General features: G+C 40.3%; 1 protein-coding gene across 3 annotated transcripts in view; it reads right to left on the reverse strand.

Annotated features, from left to right (window-relative positions):
• Window positions 1–20,305, reverse strand: part of SMURF2 (SMAD specific E3 ubiquitin protein ligase 2) — a 131,746-nt gene that overhangs the window by 53,647 nt on the left and 57,794 nt on the right. For 2 of the 3 annotated variants that reach the window (XM_075014558.1, XM_075014557.1), the window contains exons 4-8: window positions 14,479–14,612; window positions 10,752–10,817; window positions 7,725–7,809; window positions 6,048–6,131; window positions 1,122–1,324 (exon numbers count right to left, since the gene is read on the reverse strand). In XM_075014558.1, the coding sequence (XP_074870659.1) occupies window positions 1,122–1,324; window positions 6,048–6,131; window positions 7,725–7,809; window positions 10,752–10,817; window positions 14,479–14,612 (572 nt within the window). The remainder of the gene's footprint in view (window positions 1–1,121; window positions 1,325–6,047; window positions 6,132–7,724; window positions 7,810–10,751; window positions 10,818–14,478; window positions 14,613–20,305) is intronic. The other variant, XM_075014559.1, reaches the window with a different exon arrangement.

Here is a 20,305-nt window from a genome sequence, read left to right on the forward strand (position 1 = left end):
CTGAGCCTTCGCCCAATACCCTACTCATGAGGTTGCACTGCCTTGTGATGTTGTAGCGACAGCTTCCTTTTTAAGTAATATAGAAACAAAGTAGGTGAACACCTGTAAGATGCTGGGAAGCCATATGATTTTTAATGGTCTCCATGATTTTCCAGCCTCTTTTTAAACCAATCTTATTGTTATGTACATTTTTACAGATACCAGTTTTCCTCCTTTCTAGTTCTTAACTTCCAATGTATTGCCATTCATCAACAAATTAACAAAACACTGGGGAGGGCTTTCCAACATGGAGCTACATGGATTGATCAAACTCCAACTGCAGTCAGCTGATAGATACCAATTGACAATAGCAAGTATCATATTGAGCTCCAATGCTGCAAGTTTAAAAACTACAGGAATTTCTCCCTCCTCTCTCATGTCATAAATAAATGTTACCACTTCAATTTGGATACAGAAAATAAGATAACTGAATTATGCTTTTAAATTTAAAATTAATCTTGATATTTAAAGACCTCATAAATTACACCAAATTTCTTTCTTTAAAACTTAACCACAAATCATACCTACATTTGTCCATTTAACCATTGAACATACATGCTCAATTGCAGATGAATACATGTGGTGTATTATTAGCATCTAATCATTTAAGTACACTCTTAAGAATCTGATATGGAAACAAATGCATATTCTGGGAACAGCTAAATTCTTAAAGAAAAGTTCAGTAGCTCCAAATAAGTTACCATTTTTGTCTGCCATTCACTAATGGCTTCCATATGGTACAATTCTTCACCCAATTGTAAACCAGAACAGGGCAGTATCCATTTCCAATTTATAGGAATATTATTAAGAGAGCAAGCAAAGGAATGACACAGGATGGGGTACCTCTTCCATTTCCTTCACACAGTGCTTGTTGACTGCTTTACAATATGGCTATCATCTGAAGTCCAGTTTTAAATTTCAGACTTTGTCAAAACTGCACCTCAAATAGATCAGCATTTTAACCATTCGTCCAAGAAAGAGGATCAAAAAAGTTACAAAAAACAGGGTAGAAAGGAACTTCACTTACTCAGTTTCTTGCACAATGACTGTAATAGTGTCATGCTATTTTTTAACTCACATACCATATCCCTCAGGCAGGTCAGGAGGAGTATGTAAATGTGTTCTGCTCATGTAATTCCTGTGCCTTTGAGACCTGACTCTCCTCTCTGCCAGTCTGGGATCAGATGACTGTCCACATGTTGCACCATTTGTTCCTGTAATTGGTGTGTTCTCATCCACAAAACAGCTCAGAGGTCTGCCTGGACTAGAATATTCAGAGGCCGGTCTGTTGGAAGGCAATGAGAAAAGTTTACTGCCTTTTGTATCAAAGGAAATTATTCTCTCCAAACATAACATCTATCCTTCATGAAACATTTATATACAATAGATAAAAGGATCAGTCACTAAAAGCACAGGAAACAATCACTTGTGCTTAAGTTTTAATCTTATAAAATGTGCTAAATGATCAGGTATTAGCTTTGCCAAAGACTGCTTTGTTGCACATCTTCGATAGGGCAGCAAACTACTCTTTTGTTATGTAGACCTTGCTATGCTACTCATCCATTTGTCATCTAGAAGCTCCATTACCATAGTCCACAGGGGTTACATCTGAAGACCGTTCGGAAGCATTAGCTGGGGCAGAATGTTGCAACTCACGAGCTTAGCAGGGCTTCTTGCAGGAAGTATATTAGGTGTGTGCTATGCGATAAGCACTGGTTGTTAATTAGCTTCCAAACACAACTCAGAAAGTTCATTTTAGATCAGATTGTTATGGGTTCTGCCTACCTTAAAGCCTGCTGCTCAGTACGCTAGGCCATGTGAAGCACTTGACTTAGCACCTGACCACACAGCTTCAAGGAGAGGGCGCTGGCAACAGAATATTCTTAGTGACGGGTCTACAGCTCCAGAATTTTCTTCCCTGATCAGACATTACCCTAGCATGATGTTGATATTATTTATTATTTGCCTGGTCATCAACCATGACCCCATTGCACCAAGCACTATGGAGAAATGGAACAAAAAAGAGTCCCTGTCCCAAAGGAGCTTACAATCTAATTATAAGACAAGAAGCAATAAATGGATAGACACAAGCAAACATTAAGACTATATTGCTGACAATGATAGGCAGCAGACTCCACACACTAGTGCCCCTAACTGTGGTCAAGGCTTTTGCAGGCATAGTATCAAAAGATTTTTCAGGGGGCATTTCTGAAGATGTATAACAAGAGAGCTATGTTCAGATTTATGAGGTGCTCCTACCAAGTTCATGGGCAACACAGAGGTCTATCTGAAAATACGTAGACAATGGAGCAATCATGGGCTGATCAGAGGTGTGTATTGACCACTTGCTAGCAAATGAATGATGATAGGTAGGTTGGGGAATGACCATGAAGGGCTTGAAAAGTAAATACTAGCAGGTTATATCTGATGCAACACACAAGTGGGGAGGAACTGAAGGGATTCAAAGAGAAGGGCAACATGATAGAAGCACCAAGCTAGGAAAATTAACTTTACAGCAGCATTCTGAACTGACAGAAGGGGCAAGACTGCATTTGTCACCCTAAAGATACCCTCAGCGTAAAAACCCTACAGAAAGGGAGAGGTAGCACTCAGGTTACATCTACACTACAGTGGTATTTCGTAACTTGAGCTTTTGAAAGCAGCCTTTCAAAAGACTGCCTTTCAAAAACAGGTGTCTACACACAAAAAAATGGACTGAGGTTACGAACCACTCTTCTGAAAGATCAGTCTGCTCTTTCTAAAGGGAGCATCTGCACGACCCAAGGTGCTCTTTCAAAAGAAAGGGCCAGGAAACACCACACATGGGGTTGTGTGGCGGACAAGCCCTTCTGGGGGCCGCAGCCAGCTACTCCCTTAAAGTGCCCCTCCCCAGCACCCTAGCCCTGCATACACTGAGGGCTGCTTTGCCACCCAGAGCACCACAAACACCAACCACAGAGAGGAGCCACCTTTTTTAATAAGCACCTGAACTGGGCACACATCTCCATGGGGCGGTTATTCAGGTACCTGAAGGGATGCTTTTGGTGCCTCTTAACACACCTGGGGATCAGCCTCCCCAACATGCTGGCTGTGGTGGGGGCATGCTGCGCTCTCCACAATATTACTGGACAGCAAACACGAACCTTTCATGCAGGCCAGCCACAACTATGAGTAGCCAGTCACCCCTGTCCCACCAGGCACAACGGGACAGGGTGCAGGTCAGGGAGGCCCCCCGAGAGGTCTTCAGTCGGGTGCCCCAATGACTCTCCCCTAGGCACCCTCCACCCATGACCCCCTCCTGCACCCTGCGGCCAAGCCAAGATTCCAAAAGACCAGGGCATCGTGGGCTCACTCAGACCAACCCCCACACACATCCATAAAATGCCCCTTGACCTACCTCCCAATGTGGGAGCCCCAGCTGGAGACCTCACCATGTCTACCCTGCATTGTGGCTGATGCAGTGTACTTCCTGCACCTGGGAATGATGCAGCTCTACAGAGGACATACTCACCCCCCTTTCTGCACACCCACCTCTCACCATTCTACTACCACAACACCCTCCCACACACCCACCTCTCACAGCTCTCCCACCACAACATCCCTCCTGCACACCCACCTCTCACTGCTCCCCCACCATTCACAAGAGACACGAGGGTGGTAAAAAAGAGAACCATTTACTAAAATGAAATAAAACTCTTTCAAACCAACAAACTGGATAATAAACTACGTACAGGGGGAAATGGAGGGAACTATACGCAGCAGAGGTCCTGGGGTGGGGGTGGGGGCAACAACTTGGAGAGAGGTCCTTGGCTGGGGGTGCGGGTACCTTACTTCTCTACATGCGTGGAGGGCTAGGAGCTGCACTGGGTGTGGGAGCCCCTGACACCCCAGGTCCATGGTCCTCATCAGAGCTAGGATGGGGACAAGACCATGGGGAGGTAGGGGTGTGGGAGGGATCCAGTGGGCTCAGGCTTGGTGAGGAGCACTGGGTGGAAAGGAGGGGCATGGAGGGAAAGGGGGGCCAGCTTGCCACCAGCCAAGTGCCAGTTGGTGGGGGAGGGGTAGAGTGAGGTTGGGTGGGAGCAGGGAAGTGAGGTCAGGGGCCGCGGGGGAAGATCTGGGAAAGGCAGTGGCGGGGGGCTGCAGGAGTGCCTGGCATGGGAGAGGGAGGCTGGGTCAGGTGGGTGGTCACAGCCTGCGTGAGGAGGTCCAGGGTGCCTGCCACCTGATCCCAAGCTTCCTGCTCTGTCACCAGTCACTCCCACAAGATGGAGGTCATGTCCCACAGGGCAGCCGTGTGGGCGGCAGCAGCAGCCTCCTCCTCCCAATGGAGCTGGTGCACGACCTGACGGTGACCCGGCATGGGAGGTGGGGATGCCCTGGCCTCCTCACCATCTGGCTCCTGCCTGAACACCTTGCAAGCTAGGCCCCACTAGAAAGTTGGAGGTAGGATCCATAGAATCCTCCAAAAGGACATGCTGAAAGAGTGATTAGCGAGAGGAGAATCAGAACAAGATAGAGTCAAGGAAACCAAGGCATGACAAGATTTCAAGAAAATCATGGTCAACTGTATAAAAGGTGTCTGACAAGTGCATGTGGAGGATGGATCAGTGGTCCTGCGCTTTAAGTAAGAAGAAGACATCACACTAGACACTTTGTTGAGAGTGGTTTCAATTGAATAGGAGGGACAGAAGCCAGAATGGAAAGGATCAAGAATGGAACTGGAGGAAAGGAACTGCAGGCAACAATTGTAAACAGCATGTTCAATGAGCTTAGAGATTAAAGGGAGAAGGAAGATAGAGTCATAGTTGGAGAGGCAAAGTGGGGCCAAAGATGTATATTTTTTAAAATGGGAGAGACTAATGCATATTTGTATTGTTGGGGGAAGAGCTAGAGGACAGTGAGAAGGGAAGGAGAAGAGCAAGACAGAGAATGAAAATGAAGACAAAGGAAATCACAAAATCAGAAGGGGATCACTGGGATAAGTGGAGGTGTTAGTACATGTGGAACTTACAGTGTGCTACAAAACTTGTCTGTTCCCCTCTCCCCCAACACTTTTGAGAAGGGTATTAGACAAGGATAATTTAAAAATGGTGTAAGTGTAGCAGAGTGTGTTGGTCCCAATAGTCTGAATTGGTGAAGGACAGTTATAAACATTGTGCCTTCATAAACTGATCTTCCACAGAACCTCAACTGTAGTCAAATGGGGATCCATATAGGCACAGGAGTCTACCCACATATCACACCAGAGCAATATTTTTGTATTTGTTTTTCTGCTATGAAACGTCTGAATCTAGCTCTTAGGACATTTTTATGAAAGGGAAAAAAAACTGAGGAAAATATAAGCTAGTACATGAAATTAATACATGGCCTGTTCTTTCAACTGAGAAATGCAGACGTATCGTAGAACTGAAAGTTTAACAGTATCAATCATTTAAAGTCAGATTTGCCCATCTATTCCCAAAGGATAAGGGCTATTGAGAAAGGAAGAGAAGCCATGAAGGAGCTACAAAAAGCTCCAGAAGAAAATGCAGAGACTTTTACCACTTAGAAAACAGCAGAAGTCCGCTTGGTTTGAAGAAATGAAGGCTGATCAATTTGACTGCTACTGTAATTGGAGCTGATTGTACTGATTTAAAAAACTGATTACATATTTGTAACAATTATCTTAAAGAGTTCTGACCCAAATAGTTATAGCATATCTGCAGCTACTTCTCAAACAGGCAGAATCCTTTTTTCTTAATGCCCATTTTTAGGAAGGTCGGCATTGTTAGGTTTCCACAGTGATAAAATCTGCAAGAATTCAGTGCTGTGAAGACCAGTGCAGAGAAATTTAGCTGGAATGACTCCTGTTAATTAAGGAGGAAGGGGGGAAAGTATAAAATATCTGGGGCCAGATTTTCAGGGATTGCTGAGCACATACTCCTGAGCCCAATGGGAGCTTTGGAAGCTCATTACTTTTAATCAGCAGGCAAACTCTACCGTAGACATGTTTTATAGTTTCTTACCGTGTTGGTCGTTCCCACTGAGTTGTCCTTGTAATGTGATTTAAATATTGGATCCTTCCAGAAGCAGTTCTTCGCTCCTCCCAACTTGAGACATTGAGAAATAAGGTACTAAGTGATATTTCCAGGAAAACAGGGTACAAAAATGTTTCTAACACAACAGCCAATTCAGAAAGACAAAATCATGTATGAATCATAGTAGCTGAACATGCTGAAGAGTGAAAATTCAACTCTCCAAATCAATAAAATATTTTCTTCTTAATAATGTTGTGCAATCATACACAGTAAATATTCAAGCTGAAATTAACTCCAAGCACCACACAGTTTCCTAATAAAATATTTTATACTTGATACTGCACTAGGTGTTTATTAATTTGGCAACTGCTTATAATAAACTGTTTTCAATAGACTTTCTTAACTATGATGTATTGACAAAATTTATGTTTACTCATTAAAAATAAACATTTTGTAAACAGGGTCATGTTAACTAACAAACACTATTAATTTCACAGCTAAAAAGTTGTTGCAAGATATCTTCTCTTCATCTTTCCTCTAAAATCGATGCATTTTTTAAAATTCTGTTCATCTACTGTCAATGATTAAGGCATCCCTTATAAATGTTGGGCAGCAAGTTAATGTGAAGCACTGGAAGTTCTTTGGAGCAATCAACCTCTCTCTTTGTGAGTCAACAGTCCCTCTCAGTATCTTTTTTGCATTGGTTTCCTTTAATAAAAATGTTTATCTTTAAATTACAAATCCATTCTATTTCTTTTTCCATTAAAAATTCTTCTCTCAAAGGAAGAAACTAGCTAGACATTGATACAATTAAATAAGAAATATTTAGAAGGGAAAGATTAAACAGGGAATTATATAGCCTTTTAGAATTTTCTTAACTTCTTCAGACTCTCAAGCCACACCACAATGCAGTTCAGGATTTCAATGTGACAATTTACATTATTTTTAAATGACAATAAAAAAAAAAATCTGCTCTCTCCTGTCTTTCTATGACAAGACTCGTACTCAGGATTCTGTCTTTCCTATATGCCTAAAACAGAATACTTTTTGCCCAACTACCAAAATAGCTTTAGATATGGACCTCATCAATTTCACAGAGCGAAAAGAATCCTGAAATCAGCCTTTGATGGGGGAAAGTACAGCAAGAACTCAGTCTCCATACCTTGAACAAAATTGTTTTATTGATTTATAGGTGAGAAAAACAGTTTTAAAAATACTGTATTTTCTTTACAACTCTGTAGAATACATTTTGGGCAAGCTCTTATATGACTCAAGGTACAAAATTAGGGGACTGGGTGCTACTAAATTATTTTGTGGCTGAAAAGGACTGTGTTTCAAGCATGTTATTTTTAGCTTAGATTTACATTATATTAATGTAAGTCACTAATTTGTTCTCAAGCCAGATGTGAGTTGTTGGGTATATATTTTCATTCACTCACTGATAAAACTTGCTTCTCCCATAAGCTAAATGGGCAGACAGGCAATGTTCACACTATTAGCAATCATTCTGAGCCTTTTACAAATAAGTCAGTGGCTGGTATGTCTCCAGCTCCTACGTTCAAACTTCTATTAATGTAGAAATATTTATAAAACAGATTAGTCTATTTTAGTTTGATTTCTCATTACTGAAAAGTTAATAATTAAATGAATTAAATGTTATCTTACCCATCCGGTAAATCATTATCAAACAATCGACTACAATCCACAACTTGTCCTCCTGTGCCTATTCGGTCTCTGGATTGAAGACTTACTATTAAAATATTAGAAGGTAATTATTAAAGATACGGCAACAAAATCTAAATCACAAATACATTTGGAAGGGAATAGTACAGCATGGCGGAGGATTAACTCAAACCATTTTCTGAATTTTATCTTCCTTTATATCCAATGCCAAAAAGTGTCACCCTTCTTTTCCCTACTTTTAAGATACCTCACAGGCAAGATTCTCCCCTATTCTCTACCCCCCAGTTACATGGCATACAGCAGAAGGGCCCTAGATTTTTAGCCATAAGGCATACACCAAGATGTCCTAATTTTCCTAGATAATCAATTGCAGAAGATACCACTTCCACTGAAAGAGAGAGTAATTTACCTCTCAGTTTTACTCCATCATTGAATTAAGGCCATTTCAGCATGTTATAAAGATAATCGACCACTTACTATAAATTTCAAATAAAATCCACTTTGATTAAAAATAAACTCTCTCTACTCTTCAAGTCTCATACCAGAATTACCTAGTTTCATCCACAAACAAAACTGTATGAGTAAAGAAAAGGGTAGGCGCTCTGGAATCTTGCTGAGTGTACCTTAAGTTAGAGGCAGCAGTATCTGATGATCCAAGGCATTTTTAAAATTGATACTTGACAACACAATGCACAGACTAGACTCTTGAATATGGAAGCACCAATGGCTCTGATACAGAGGGGCTCTTTAAGGAGTATATTCCAGCTCCACAGGCTGCCACTGCGGACTCCTCTTGCGGCTCCAGGTGCTGTTGCCGCTGAACCAATTTAATTTAGTTCCATTATTTCAACGGCAGCAGAACAGGGAGCCACCTGCACTGCAGGTGGGGGAAGTGCTAAGCCCGTAGGAAAGCTGGGGGAAGAAGTGGCCGAGTATACCCCTGCTGGAGCCACACTGTCCTGCTGAGAAGGCAGCAGTGGCCACACAGGAGCAATGGCACCGCATGCAGTTGGAGGAGCTCATTGGCTGAGGCAGGTTAATCCAGGGGATGGGGGGACAGGCAGGTAAAGTCTTCAGACAGGGGATTGGGTTTTGGACAAAGGGGGAATAGAGCCGGGGTGGGGGCGTTGACATGGAGGGTTGATGTGAACATTGCTTCTTCCTGTTTAAGAGCCTACTCTCAGGTGCAGTATTTTCCTGGTCCTCAGTTCCTCTCCAATGCAGGGGTGAAAGTAACAAACTTGCTAAAACTTGTACAAATTGTGCATGTCGCTGTTCTTAAAATAAGGGCTACAAAAAAGTACAGTTTGACACTGTTTATGAAGGACTGTCTCCTATCCACATGCACTGCAGCTCTTGAAGTATTGATTTTTGTAACTGAATTTGAAAAAAGGCTCTTCTTGCTATTTTGGTTGCAGACCTCTGCTCTCATGTAACACTTTTTATGACTTCACAAACTGTGAATTACTCAGAGAAGAGAGGCGTACTGCTTTCAAGCAAATGTCAGTTGGCAGCTATGGGTACTCTACCAGCACCAAGAGAGCTACTGCCAGTGTCTATTTTCATTACTGTTCCATGTGAACCTCCATGGAAACCAATATATCAGCCTGGGGGAAGCAATACTACTATGTTAATGATACTGACATGGGGGTGACTATCTGTCCTGTATTAGGCAGGACAGTCCCATATTTGGGATGCCAAAAAGGCATCCCTAGGTATTTTTTAAAAGGGACTAATTGTCCCATATTTGGGCCCTTCCCCAGCTGACCTTTTCCCCCAGCAGCTGCACAGGCATAGCTACTGGTGGGAGTCACTTCCTGGAGCCCCAGGGAAGCGGGTGAGTGCTCGTCGCTGCTGCCTCATTCCTGGCTCCCTGGGGGCTTGGTGGGGCCACCCCTCCCCCACATATCTCCCTGTCCCGTATTTGGGACAGGAAGATATGGTTGCCTTATACTGACATCTCTGTCTTCATGCTATCTTACTAACTCACAAAGACTGCAAATTGGAGGCAAAACAGCTAGTTAAAATTTAGGTAAGATAAAGTAGAGGGATCAATGGAGAGAGTATTTTGGGCAGGGTAATAAGCAAATATCCTCAAGCCCTCACTTGTGCCTGTCTGTGTTGCCTCTTGGTATAGATTTCCCTAGTAGGATGGATCAGGTATTTTATTTGGAGATTTTTATATTCAGAAGCTAAACATGGAGACCCAGATCTTTATTCCTTCTCTGAACTATTCAGAGATTACACCTCTCCCACAAAAATACAGGCCTCATCATAGTGATCCACAGCATGGTGACTTCCAGGATGAACTATTGTAAATGTACTCTACTCAAGGCTGCACATCAAAATTACTCAGAATGAAATTCAAATGCAGCAAAAGAAAAATGTTTACTTGAATGTATGGCTGCTTACTTTCCAATGACCCTTCTTCCAATGTTATTTATAGTGCTTAAAATCTTTTATAATTTAGGGACAACATAACTGAATTACACAGCACAACCACTAAGACTGAAGCAAGACAATTTAAAAAAAATTAAAAAATTAAAAAATTACAAAATATTAGTGAAATTATCCAAAACAACTCACCACAATTACAGCAAAACTGCTTGTCAAGCATCCATTCTTATGCAAAACATAGCAAAAATGTTGACCTCCAAGACACCATGCAAGGTGCAATGTCAACTTCTCTGCATTTTCAGGGGAAGTTAGCGCCAGAATTATCTTTCACTTACTTCACAGCAAAGCTCAAGACAATTTTCTTTTGATGCATTTTATACAGTTTTTAATCTAGTATTATGGTCTGGTTTGCCCCATTTCAGCACTCCTTTGGTTTTTTGGGCCTTGTTACTTTTCTTTAGAACTTTGTACCTGCACTCAAGTGCATGCACACACACTTTGGCAATGGCTACCCAATTTAAAAGCATTATTATTCTTACTCTAATCCAGAAAACACCAGCCTGGAAGCTGATAGAGGACAATTCAAGAGAAAGTTCCAAAATTCACACTTACCTACTATCTGTCCTCTAACAGTATCGTTATCATTTGGCCCAAGTTTGCATAGATCCAGCCTCTGATCTATAAAAATCAGGACATATCTACTGTTACCTACATAATATCTGGCTGCTTTTAAGGAGCATTTTGAATTGCCATAAAAGCAAGATCTAGCAAGAAACTGCTAGAATTCAGAAAAGGGAAAAAACAAACTTCTTAAGACAGCACACTAAATTGTCAAACCTCTAAAACTGAAAGTTAAGAAAGCATTTCATTCCTTTTATTAAACTATTCCCTGACACATTTCAAAGTTCTTTCCTCCTCACAATTCTGTACTCTCCTCCTATCATCTCATTTAATACAAGAGATCGTGTTGTTAGAATCTGGACTGGTCACACGATATAAAAACCTATCTTTGGCTTTTTTCCTTCATTGGAAGTAACCATTGCCATAACTCATTGTCAACATGGTATCTGGTATTAGTACAAGAGAGACATTAACACAGCTATAGATACTCAGGAACAATCATATGAGCATGTAATCCATGCTCAACAGCAAAAATTCCAAGCCATTGAGCTATATGCAATGTATTGAACCACTGAGACAACTACAAACAGCTGGAAATTAGAGATTCAGTTCCTTTTTCATCTTCAAGAATCCATTTTTGGTAGACCAGAACGCTCCTGGGGAAAAAAATCTGACTAGACTAGCCAGATAAGTACACTTTTTCATCAAGAGCGGTTTGTCAAGTTTGGTTCAGTGGCAGGCATACCTTAGGATTCATCGGCTACTGTTCTCATACCATTGTCAATGGCAGCCATATTAATTAGCATAATGAGGGGAAAAAACTTACCATTTATATTAACTTTCTGTTAAAATGGTAAATCCACCATATTGTAAAAGTTCTTCATCTACTAATTAACACTGAGGCACAAGCTACACAAATAGAAATTAAAGTTGCATTAATTCTAAACTACAGAGTTCTCATTTCAAAGTAAAGCTACCCTTCATGCACCTCTTTACAATGTATGTAAATAAAAACAAGCTGAACACATGAGCTATGTCTACACGAGAAGCCTCTGTCGACAGAAGACACTGTTGGAAGAGATCTCCTGGCAAAACTTCAGTCAACAGACTGCGTCTGTACATAAAAGCAGGTTGAAAGAGCAATCTGATTGGTTGACAAAGAGCAGACAGACTGCCTGGCTCTCTCTCGACAGAACGGCTGACGGGAAGCTCTGCAAACAGGGCTGCCTGGTGAACTGTAGGGCCCTTTTGGTGACAGACAGGGCTAAGAGCATCTACGTGGCTGTTTCGTCAACAGAACACTGGCAATAGAGGAATTATACCTGAACAGAGAGAGGTATAACACTGCCAGTGGATGTGCCCGCTTTGTCAACACACTGCCAACAAAGCGCATTTTGCATGTAGACTCTCCATGGTTCTTCCCAACAAAAGCCCAGTTTTGCTGGAAAAAGCCTCTCTTGTAGGCAAAGCCTTGAAATCCAAGCAGTACAATTCTGATAAGAGCTGCTTCTTTGAAGGTAATAAAAGCAGTGACTGGAAGTTGTCCCCTTTAAACCTCTGATATAGAAAGTTAAATTTGGGCAATTAAAACCAGAAGCAGTGAACTACTTTAAAAAGGGGCACTTGAAATTCCAAGACCTAGGGTGCGTCTACACTTGCATTCCTCTTTTGAAAGGGAAATAAAAGGATGAAAGATTCTTTGAAAGATGGGTTTACTTTCGCAAGAGCAGCATCTACACCGGCTTTCTTCTTTCTAAAGAAGCTCTTTTGAAATTAGAAAATGCAAACAAGGTGCCAAATATGCTAACTTATACCTCATTTGCATTTTTGATTTACTTCATTTGCATACCTCTTTCAAAAGAGGAATGCAAGTGTAGACACACCCCTAAAGGTTGAACTACATTTTGAGTTGTCTCTTCTGAAAGGTTATCTTAAAGACTCTAAATGTATAATTTTCCCACCTCTAATATACTTTTTTTTTTGCACTGGGTCATAGGAAAGACACTATATATTGCCAGCCTTCAATGCAATGCAAAGATACTATTAATGTAAATAAACAGTAGTGTAGTGTAGTCCTTTACACTGTTTTCTCTCCCAACTGTGTTTACATTAGTCTTGCTGGTAGTAGGACTATTTTTCCTCTCTAACTGCTGGTTAAATAAAGCCAACTACTCCAATAGCATCCCAGTATAAATCTGTGCTAAAATAAAAGTAAGGCATGTGAAAACAAAGTTATATTTCTATCACACGGTATATGAAGACACAAGACTGGACCAGTTTTCATTCATTAAATTGCTGAAGTCCAAGAATGGTCATAAAATCAAGAGGCTTAGAGTATGTCTACACAAATCGTTTATGCTGGCATAATTTATGTTGCTCAAGCTTACAGAAAAATAAAAACACACCTCTGAACAAAAAGTTACACCAACAGAATGCTTATAAGCACTGCTTCTCCCACTAAAATTGCTTCTGCTGCTCATGGAGACAACTTTTTTATACTCCCATGCAGCTGCTCACAGAAGTGGCATGTCTGTGGCAATGACCCAGAATGTCAATTTGCTTCCATTGACTTCTAGCATGCCTGCCTGAGCTCCTTTATTTTCATAGAACACTGCTAGGTGTCCCTAGTGTGTCTTTTTCCCCCTCAGAGGCCTGTGTTTCTTTTGCTGCTTCATAGTTCTGCCCGCACAGCTTTATTCCCCCAAACAGCCATGAGGTCCTGTATCTCCTGCACTCGCCATACCTGAAGCTCATCTGCAACCCTGGCATTCATGGCCAGATGTACTGCTGAGGTGTGCTGCCTGCTCTGCTCACCATGCTGGCTAAACATGCAATGAAATTCAAACTTTCCCAAGCCATTTTCTGTACACCTGGAGAGCAACAGAGCTGAAAGTGCTGGATAGAGTGATCACAATGTGGCCCTGTGGGATACTTACAGGAGGCCAAAAAATGTCGACTTTCACAGCACGTCATCTCCACTACCCTAAAGTCAACCACACAAGGTTGAATTTGGCTTTACTTTTTGTGAAAGGAAGGAGTACCAAAATGGAATGTAAGAGCCCTTAGAGTCAGTGGAATAGACCCAGTGACATGAATTCATTCTTTAGAAAATCAACATAATACATCTAAGTTCAACCTAATGTACCAAACTTTACTGTCTGCATATAAGAACAGAGCAGAGCAGGGAAGACCATCACAGTAGGCGCATATCTGTGAATATGGAGGGGGAAAAACCCCTACATCCTATTTTTTTTATTATTAGGGTTAACAAGGACTCAAAAATTAATCCCAATTAAAAGCCTTCACCAGACATGCTGCAGCAGTGTGGCTGTAATGGTACAGTGATGCCACTACAGTGCTGAATGTATACACATAGCCTGGGTCATAGGTTTTCAATCTAGGGTTTGCAATTTGCTACAAGTGAATCACCATTCCCCATCCTCCTCTTTGTTTTGAGAGTGGAGGGAATTTTGAAACTTTCCATTGTAATATTTAGGCTGGAAACAGAAGGCTGAGAGCCACTGGCTTAAGTTCTGCATATTTTCTTAACCTAGGAAAGAATATTGCTACTGGCTGTCCATCTGAAAATTCACCGCTTTGAGAAAATTAAAACAAAAACAAAACATTCAAATATATGTTGAGCTACTATTTATTTTTTAAACCTATTAACAAAAGTGCTCTACAACAGAGACAAAACGATACCACATAGGCTACTTACAACCAGTGTCTTTAAGGCGGTTGATTGCATTTGAAAGAAGTCTCACACAGCCCAGAAAACCAGCTCCCTGTTTTTTATGGATTTTCTTGTGGTTCCATACGCTGATTGTTATTGAATCTGACTTTCCAATATATCTGAAAAGGGCAAAAATAAACAATCACAAAATTACATATTGATAAAATAATGAGACTCTTGAGAATCTAAACAGGTGTAATCAAAGTGCCATGGAGGGATGAATAGGATGCAAGTTACACCAGTTTAGATATACTTCCATCCCATATCTCTAGCAATAGACTATACACAATACTTTGGTTCAGACCTGCTGGATTCCATGCAATGTGACATATATGATAGCTACAGAGCTTCAAAGACTCTTTGCTGAGTACTTCGCAAATTTCAGATGAGTATTTCTCAAATTTTAGAAAATCTGAACGCAAAAAGGACTTATTATTGGTTTGTTATTGGGGTTTAAGTTTGCTTTTAAGAAGCATATTATTTGGAAACAAATTTTTACAGTAAACCATTTCAAAAGAGCCTTTCAAAACATTTAGAATAGTCAGCTATTGCTAACCCCTTCTGCCTAGACACTGAAAGTATGTTTAAGTGAGGATGACCGGTATCTAACTGTTCAAACATCAGGAATATAAACTCAAGAATGATGGTTCAGATCCTGAAAGATGCACCATTTCAAGCTTACAGACTCTGGTCTTCTTTAGATTATGACCAACTTTCTAGAGACTTCACTTTACTGTCTGCACATAAGAACAGAGCAGAGCAGGGAAGACCATCACAGTAGGTGCATATCTGTGAATATGGAGGGGGAAAACCCCTACATCCTAATTTTTTTATTATTAGGGTTAACAAGGACTCAAAAATTAATCCCAATTAAAAATTAATCACTGTTTTAATTGCCTGGTTAAACAATAGACTAGCAATTGAAATTTGTTATGTTTTGGGAGGTTCTTCTAGCTTATCAAATGTACTGATTTCAATGACAAAGTGTACTTTGCTCACTGTATTTTTATTACAAATATCTTCACTATAAAATTTTAAAAACTGGTATTTTTCAATTCATCTCATACAAGTACTATAGTGCAAACTTTTATCATGAAGGCATAATTTGCAAATGTAGATCTTTTTGTTGCAGACCTGCACTCAAAAACAAAGAACATAAAAGTTTAGCACCTACAAATGCACTTAGCGCTACTTCTTGTTCAACCAATTACTACGACTAACAAGTTTGTTTACATTTACTGGAGACAAAGCTGTCCACTCATTTAAAATGTAACCTGAAAGCGAGAACGGGCACCTGCATGGCGCTTTAGTATCTGGCATCTGGCTTAACCAGGAGATCTTGAATGATCTAAACAGAAGAAGTCCTATAAAAAGTGGGAACTAGGTAAAAAATACAAAAGATGACTATAAAGAAGTAGCACAAGTATATAGGGGCCAAATTAGAAAAGTGAAGGTATAAAAAAAGCTAAGCTTAGCTAGAGACATAAAAGGTAACAAAAATCATTCTAAAATTTAGAAGCAAGAGGAAGACGAAGGTCAGGATAAGTCCATTGCTCAGTGAAGAGGGAAAAACAATAACAGAAAAAGCTGGAAACAGCAGAGGTACTTGATGACTTCTTTATTTTTGTCTTCACCAAGGTTGGTGGTGGCTGGATGCCTACAATAGTGAAAGCTGGAGAAAAGGAGGTAGGGTCAAAAGTTAAAATAAGAAAAGAACAAGTTAAAATCCACTTAATAAAATGAGATGATATCTTCAAGGTCACCAGGGCTTGATTAAATGCATCCTACACTGTTCAAGGAGCTAATTAAGGAGCTATCTGAGCCATGAGCTGTCATCTTTGAAAAGTCATAGAAAATGGAATAGATTCCAGAAGACTGGAAAAGGGGCAAATGTAGTGCCCATCTGTAAAGACAACAGACCAGTCAGCTTAACTTCTGTTCCAAGAAATATCATGGAGCAAATAATGAAGGAATCCATCTGCAAAACACTGGGAAGATAATATCACGATAAACAGTGAACGCGGATTTGTACAGAACGTGTCAAACCAACCTGATAGTTTCCTATGATAGGGTAGCAGGCCTTGTGAATAAAGGGGAAGTGGTAGATGTGGTATACCTAGACTTTAGAAAAGTGTTTGATAAACTCTTGAATGACCTTACCAATAAGCTAGGGAAATACAATCTAGATGGTGCTACTATAAGTTAGGTGCATAACTGGTTGGATAACCAGACTCAGACAGTAGTCACCAGTGCTTGACGATCATGCTGGAAGAGCTTAACAAGTGGGGTTTCATAGGAATCAATTTTGGGATCCACTCTATTCAATATCTTCATCAACAATTTAAATAAGGGCATGCATTACTGAGACAGGTGGTGGAATCTCCATTCCTAGAGGTTTTTCAGTCCCATCTTGACATAGTCTTGGCTGGCACAATTCAGCTGGGGTTGATCCTGCTTTAAGCCAGGGGCTGGACTCAATGACCTCCTGAGGTCCTTTCCAGTCCCAGGATTCTATGATACAATGTACACTTATAAATTTTACGGATACTACCGAGCAGAAGGGGTTGCCAGTGCTTTGGAGGACAGGATTATAATTCAAAATTATCTGGACAAACTGGAGAAATGCTCTGAGGTAAACAAGATGGAATTCATAAAAGACAAATGCAAAGTACTCCAGATAGGACAGAACAATGCATCTGTTGCACATATACAAAATGGGAAGTGCTTGTCTAGGAAGGCATACTGTACTGCAGAAAGATCTAGTGAACAGAGAGGTCCTCACGCTATATATGAGCTGACACTGTAGCAAAAAAAAGCAAATGTGATTCTGGGATGCGTTAACGAGAGTTTTATAAGCAAGACATGAGAAGTAATTCTTCTGCTCTACTCTGTACTGATTAGGTCCCATCTGAAGTACTGTGTCCAGTTCTGAGCATCACATTTCAACAAAGATGTGGAGAAATCACAGAGGTTTCAGAGAAGAGCAATACAAATGATGAAAGGTCTAAAAAATATGTCCTATGAGGAAAGACTGAAAGAACTGGGTTTGTTTAATTTGGAAAAGGGAAAACAGAGGGGACACAACAGTTTTCAAGTACCTAAAAGGGTGTTAAAAGGAGGAGGGAGAAAAAAAATTATTCTCATTAGCCTCTGACAATAGGACAAGGAGCAACTGGCTTAAATTGCAACATGGATGGTTAGGCTGGGCCTTAGAAAAAAATTCTTAACTGTCAGGGTGATTAAGCACTGGAATAGATTGCCTAGGGAGGTTGTGAAATCTCCATCTCGAAGACACTGAAGCAGAGCAGGTTAGATAAATATCTGTCAGGGATGATCCAGATACTGCTTTGTGCTGATGTAAGTATAGGGCACTGGACTTGATGTCCTCACAAGGCCCCTTACAGTTCTAGTATTCTAGAATTCTCTGGCTGCAAAATATTTACATGCCAGATATGCTTAATATTCATATATCCCTCATGCTTCAGCCACCATTCCAGAGGATATGCTTCCATGCTCATGGTGCTTGCTAAAAAAAAATAGTGTGTTAATTAAATTTGTGACCGAACTCCATGGGAAGGATTGTATGGCTCCTGCCTTGTTTTACCGACAGTCTACCATATATTTCATGTTATAGCCATTTCAGATGAATCAATACATGTTGTTCATTCAAGAACACTTTCATTGCACGTTTGACAAAATGCAAAGAAGGAACCAATGTGAGATTTCTAAAGACAGATCCAGCACTCAACTCAAGGTTTAAGAATTTGAAGTGCCTTCCAAACTTTGAGAGAGAGGAGGAGATCTGCAGCTTGTTTTCAGACGTCTTAAAAACACAACTCTCTGATACAGAAACTGCAAAACACAAACTACCAAAAAAGAAAATCAACCTTCGTCTGGTGGCATTTGACTCAGCTGATGAAAATAAACATGCATGGGTCTGCACTGCTTTCAAATGTTATCAAGCAGAACCAGTTGCCAACATGGACCTGTCCCCTCTCAAATGGTGGTTGAAGCATGAAGAGACATAGAAATGCCTGTTTTCACTTTCAGATGACGCTGCAAACAAGAAGTGGGCAGGATTATCTCCTGCAAACGTAAACAAATTCGTTTGTTGAGTGACTGGCTGAACAAGGAAGTAGGACTGAGTGGATTTATAAACTAAAAATTTTTATATTGTTTTATTTTTTGGAATCCTGGATTTATGAACATATTCCTACATTTGTAAATTCAACCTTCATGATGAAGGCACTATACTTACTGTACTTTCAATTAGGAAAATTGAAAAATAATATTTCTTTTGTTTCCCACTGTGGACACATATCAATAAAAAAATAAAATCAGATTTTTGTATTTAAATCAAATATTTTATTTAAATTTGGATTTTTTTAAAAATGAATACTTAATTTCTCATTTAAAAATAAATTACAATTAAGTCTTACCACAGACTTGCTACACATACACTTATACTCTTATTAAAATGAATTAGTGGCATTAGTCTGTCCAGCCTAACTAGCAGCTCTTGTTTCTTAAAAACCTCTGGGCTTTCAACTTCTGTTTCTCAGCAGACTAAAAAGCAACATGTGCAGAGAAAGACATAAGCTGAACAGGATTATTTTTGTTCTGCGCTTATGTGGTGGAGGACCTTGGCCAAGCACAGCAGAGGAGCTATGTAAGACATTGTCTCAGAGACAGACAGACAGAATAGGAAAGGACAGAAGCAGCATAGAAAGGAACAGTGGAGCATATGAGAAACAAAAAGGGAAAACATTATTTAGCGTACACACTTTTGCCAAGGAAATACTGTCCTGGCTTATGGGTGTACGAGTCATCTTATCTGGGAATATTTTGAAGAAATTCACTCCCTGGGTGGGAAAGGAAGATGTGTCAAGAAGTTCAAGACAATGACACAGTGCCTATTTGCAAGAATGGAACATTGTAAGGAAAACTGCTTATTGGGAGAAAATGATGTCGCTACTGCTGAGCAGAGTAAGTGGTTCGTAACTTAAATAATTCATTTTGCAATGCATCATTTTTGAGTCTTGCAGTTTAAATGCTGTTTGACAAGTAAATTCCCAAGCTGTTTGCTGTATTGGATGTCACTAGGGAAAAAAATGGTTTAGCTTATGGCTTGTTTAATTAGTTATCTAGGTTTAGAATCTCCCTGTGAAGTATACAATTCAGAAAGCTGCAGTAAGAAAAATCTAGACTTGCCAGTTGCTACTACATACCATTTTCTGACTTTATATTATGTAATACTTGCTCTTTGTTTTGTAACAACATGGCCAGAGACCATAATGATGATGTCATAAGTTTATTTTCATGGTGTCCAACACACTAGCCACTAGTGTTCCCTTTCCCCCCATTTATGGGTGGAATAAATTTTGTTATATGCACCAAGGTATGTGCAGATGTGCACCACCAATAGAAAAACACGCTGCCCTCTACAGGTAGCTACGGGCATTCTGCTAATCCACAGGGCAGCACCTGACTCTCTCCTGAGTGGCTGCCTAAGCACTCATCTTATAGGGAACACTGCTAGCCAAATGTAGCTATTTGACCAGTCCAGTGTGGCTAGTTGGCTTGAACCATAAATATAATTTTCAGAATAATGTGGTTAGTTTGGTATCACAGTAGAGAAGTGGTTGGATACCACAGGTCAATTCCTTATTTTGCTTCAGAGTAACTCAGCTTTTCCAAGGGAACCCCATTCTATACTTGTTTTCTGGGAAAAAAAACCAGAAGTGCCAGTGAGTTCAATGGGGCTTACTTCAAAATTGAAGTGCACTCTAAGCAGTTGTTCTTAGCTTTTTGG

Source organism: Carettochelys insculpta, chromosome 20, assembly GCF_033958435.1.
Source record: "Carettochelys insculpta isolate YL-2023 chromosome 20, ASM3395843v1, whole genome shotgun sequence".
NCBI lineage: Eukaryota > Metazoa > Chordata > Testudines > Carettochelyidae > Carettochelys > Carettochelys insculpta.